Here is a 4,366-nt window from a genome sequence, read left to right on the forward strand (position 1 = left end):
TTCTTTCACCCCCCTCCGCCTTGTTCTTGCAAGCGAGGAATCTGCGATCCCCGACTCCAAGAGCTGGCAATGATTGAGGACCAGGGCAAAAATCAGATCGGTCTGATTAAGCTGGGATTCCTCGCCTGACTTCTGTGGTTTTTCCAGGCAGATTTATGAGGTTTTAGGAGTGCTGTTGCAACCCCTTCCCTCCGAGACCAGACGGCTGCTGGAGTGCATGGCACGGGGCATGGCTGGGGTCCCGGATTCACCATCCAAGTGACCTTGGAGGTAAAGCCAAAGCCACCCTGGAGCCTCAGGTTACCCTCGTGTCCGGCTCCGAGGCTCGCTTTAGGATATTTTGCAGCTTGAGTGGGTAAATTCGCTTAATCCCTTGACAAAAGGAGCCGGCCCCTCCTGAGCCCATCCCAAAAGCAACTGGGGTGGGATTAAAGGCGATCTTTGCAAAGCAAAAGGGGATCTGCGCCGATGTTGCCATCCGCCAGCATTGCTGGTGCTTCTCCTCTGGGATTTGTCCCCTGGGGGTGACCCCCAGCCCGTATCTGCTTTGGTGCAAGGGGTCGGAGGACCGGGTAGCCTCCCTTAAATATTCCCCTGGCCGATGGAAACGCTTCCTCGCGTCGCCCCGTAATGTTAAACAGCTGCCGCGTTTCAGCGCTGGCGCGGTGACCGCTGATTATCCAGGGCTTCGGTATGAAAGGCGCAGCGTGAAGGGAGCCGGCTCCCACCAAAGCAACTCAGGAGCAATTGCAAACTGCGGTGCTTTTTGCCCCGGGATGCTCTCGAGAAAAGGATTTTGTTTCATGTTCATCCTTGCCTTCAAAGAGGTGGTGGTCATGCTGCGTGTGCCTCAGTTTCCCCTGCCCTGAAAAGGTGGGTCAGCCCCAAATATCCAGCAAAGAGGGGAAGAGAAGGGAGACGAGGGAAAAAATCGTGTGGCAAACAGAAAAGGGATGGGGCAGAGGGATGGGAAGGCAGGAGGGCAGCCAGGCACACCGGCAGGCTGGCAAGGTGTCCCCCTCGCCTCTGACTTTTCCCCCCTTGGCTACCGCCCACGTTTTTCCAGGGAAAATCTTGGCCCGGGCTTCAAACCGCAGGAGGAGGCTGGCAACCCGGCCGCTGCGGGTATCTGAGCTTTGGGGGAGAGAGACAGGCTGGGGTATGTTTTTACCGGTTGTTTTTTTTTTTAAAAGCTGGGCAGCCCTCGCATCTGACCCTGTGTTTTCTTCCGTCCATCTGTCTGCACTCCAGAAATCTCAGTGTTTCTTTTTTTTCTTTTTTTTTTTTCCTCCCCTCCCTACAGAAATGCTGGCTTCTAGGGGAGAAAGGAGGGCAAAAAGAAAAACACAAAACCAAACCCAACAGCCCTATGAACAAACAAACCAACCTGCAGCCCCAGGTTGGGTTGAGCATTAATCTCCGCGAGCTGGGGAGCGTGACGGAGGGAGATGAGTTGTGCCGGGGTGTTGCACGGGTGCTCCCTGCCATCCTTCTGCACTGGGTGGGTCCAGGGATATTAGATCATTATGTGCATACCACAATAATAGTTAGCGTCAGTGTAAGAGCAGTTTCTCCTCCCCAAAATAATAACAATTAAAAGAAAACAAAACCAGTTCGAGGATCTCTGCAGACTTCAGCTTCCGAGTGGTTCCCACAAAGGAGAATGTAAGCAGAGATTTTGCAAGAGCCTGTATCAGAAAGTGAAATCCTTCAACGTTACCAGGTCAAAACCAACCACTTCAGTTCCTCGTGCTCTGTTTTATATTTATTTTTTCCATTGCTAACCCTCAGCACATGCTGTTTGCTGCTGGCAGTCCCGCGTCAGGCGATGCTGGTGGTACCCGTGCGTGCCTGGCTTTGGGCTCTCCCAGAATCAGCAATGCTGTGGCAGGAAGGATATCGGAGCTGCTGTAATGCAGGTGTGTTGGACAAAAGGCATTCCTCATTTTAAGGGGGAAATGGGTGGAATTTGATCTTCTTGAGACCAGAGGAAGTCAAAGATTGCAGCCAAGGAGAAAAGATGTAGGAGGTTTTGAGGGGCATCACCAAGCAGTAGAAACTCCTGCTCATTCCTGGCCATAAAAGCAGTGCATGGGGCAGAGGAGGGATGCTCCCGCCATCATCTTGGGCTTGACCTGGTGTCCTCTCCCCCTCCAGAGCAGGTAAGGGCCTGATTTTAGAACTGTATTTACCAATTGGACAGAAATCCTGCCAAGATATTCATGGACCCTGGTTGGGAATGGCAGGGGAATTGCCCTCCACCCGCTGCACTGCGATGCCTTGCAAGGAGGCAGAAACCAGTCCGTTTGTGCCCCTGGGCTCCCCAAATCTGACCCCGTGGCTGTCCCACATCTGATCCCCATACCCGCATCCTCAGCCTCGATGCTGGGAAGGAAACCCCGGAGAAGGCAGCGTTCTCTCCTGGGTGGCTCGTCAAGCCAGAGCCTGTTTGCAAAGGCAAGGGGAGGACGAGATGAGCGGGATTCAACTCGTCCCCAAGCCGGTTGTTGGCCAAAAGCGCTCAGTCGACCTCTCCTGAGCCTTGGGGATCCTGTAATTTGCTCTTGGCCCCAGCTCCAAACCCTTGGCCAAGCCGAGGCGGTGCAGGTGGATTGCTGCTCTCCCCGGAGCAGTCAGGGTCCATCCGAAACCCAACCAACTCCCGCACAGTCCAGGGATGGGTATAAATAGATACCAGATGGTGGAACAAGTGAATTTGACCTTTTAATCTGCACTAAATAGCTGTTTGTTCGCTTTGCTTTCCATCTTCGCTTTTCAGACGAAGGGAAGGAGGACGGATGTTTTCTGAGTCCCTCCGTTCCTGCGGCTGAAACAGTTTCTTGACTGGATGTAACCCTGAGGATGTGAGGGTCCGTGTCCCGGGGGATTTGCGGTAGGGACTGAGAACTCCCGGGTAAAAACTACCAGGATGGAGACAAACCTGTAATGGGTTAGAAAAGGATGCGGCAGGATTTGCTCCCTTGGAAATGAGGGATGATCCCATGATGCGCAGCTCCAGCGCAGAGCATCCTTCTGGATCCTCACGCGTGTAATTTTAGGAAGGCTTTGTGGTATTTTTAGGAAAATTCCTAACGGACTTTCCCCATAGGGTAAACAATTCCCCTGGTCCCCTGGAGCAATCGTTCGCGGGGATCTCGCCTGAGTTTCTTGCTGCGGTGGTGACTTCTCCGTGACATTTGTTGCATGCTTTGGGCTGGGATGTGAGTCATGTCGCGGAGATCTGGCCAGTCTAAATAAACGAGTCTATTCAGCGTTCCCGTCATCCTTGCCGGGGCCTGCCCTCGGATAATGAGCCAGGGAGGACTTGGGATACGTCTTGCTGAAGCGAAATATCTGTTTACACCGAGCTGCCAGCAACGGGATAAAATGCGGCAGAACAATTTAAAAGAGCCACAACTGCCCTGGGCGAGCGGCTCTCGGTGCAGCAAATATGCCGTCGCTGTTAGAGGAGGGGGATATCTCCCTAAACATCTCCCTCCTTTGCTAAGAAAACGGCATTTTGTGCGTATCGCTGTGCCGGCAGCATCGTGATGGATGAGCACGCAGAGCCGGCTCCGCTCAGGAGACGTGTATTTTGGGTGAAATTCAGCGTCGGAGAGGGCTTCTACTGACTCCTTCCAGTTTTATTAGGTAGTGGCACTGAAGTGAGACCGTGGGGTGTAATTCATCTGGGGAGGAAAGAAGCCACTTTCTCTTTCCCAATACTATATTGTGTAATAGCTGCATTTTTTTCTCATGACTCCAGGGCCGTGAACGGGTGCCAAGCAGAGGAGGAATTTCGATGCTCCGATAAGATGTTTACATCAGCTTAAACATCGCTGGCGCGTTTGACATATTAAGTAATCTCTGGTTGTCCCAGTCGCCCGAGCAAGGGATGCTGTTGGGCAAAGACGCGGCCATCGAAGCGTCTTGGTCCCAGTTTGTTGCCAAGGACTTTGGGTTCAAACCCTGCCGACCAGCGTGGGCAGGAGTTTGAGAGCGATGGGAGGGTGGTTTTGCACCGGCGAGATGTTGTGCACGATGTGGTTCCTGCCCCGGGGCAGCGAGGGCAGGGTTAATGCTTTGGGAATACGCAAAAGCACTCACGTGAGGTTTTCCTCAGGGATTTCTGGGTGCAAAGGGTTCACGGAAGGTGAGAAACAGCGGCTGGAGAAGGGGATGCAGGGGTGGGCTCGTCCCGCCTGTCCTTTCCACCGGCACAAGGTGTAAAGCATCACGTACAGAAAAGGCAACACTTAGTCCATCAACCCAGGTGGCTGCCTGAGTCCGTCTGGATGTGGTAGGCTTCATAAATGAGGTTGATTTCTCCTTTCCTAACCAAAAAAAAAAAAAGGAGCCCCATGGC

The 4,366-nt window shown here is 53.1% G+C and overlaps 1 protein-coding gene across 1 annotated transcript in view; it reads left to right on the top strand.

Annotated features, from left to right (window-relative positions):
* Positions 1–4,041: 4,041 nt before the first annotated feature.
* The window catches only part of ADAMTS8 (ADAM metallopeptidase with thrombospondin type 1 motif, 8), a gene marked incomplete at its 3' end in the record, with an annotated part of 6,308 nt that continues 5,983 nt past the window's right edge, over positions 4,042–4,366 (top strand). Inside the window, 1 exon segment of the mRNA XM_009703305.1 lies at positions 4,042–4,153. Within this exon segment, the coding sequence (XP_009701607.1) occupies positions 4,042–4,153 (112 nt within the window).

The sequence above is a fragment of the Cariama cristata genome, unplaced genomic scaffold (genome assembly GCF_000690535.1).
Source record: "Cariama cristata isolate BGI_N322 unplaced genomic scaffold, ASM69053v1 scaffold5777, whole genome shotgun sequence".
Taxonomy (NCBI): Eukaryota; Metazoa; Chordata; class Aves; order Cariamiformes; family Cariamidae; genus Cariama; species Cariama cristata.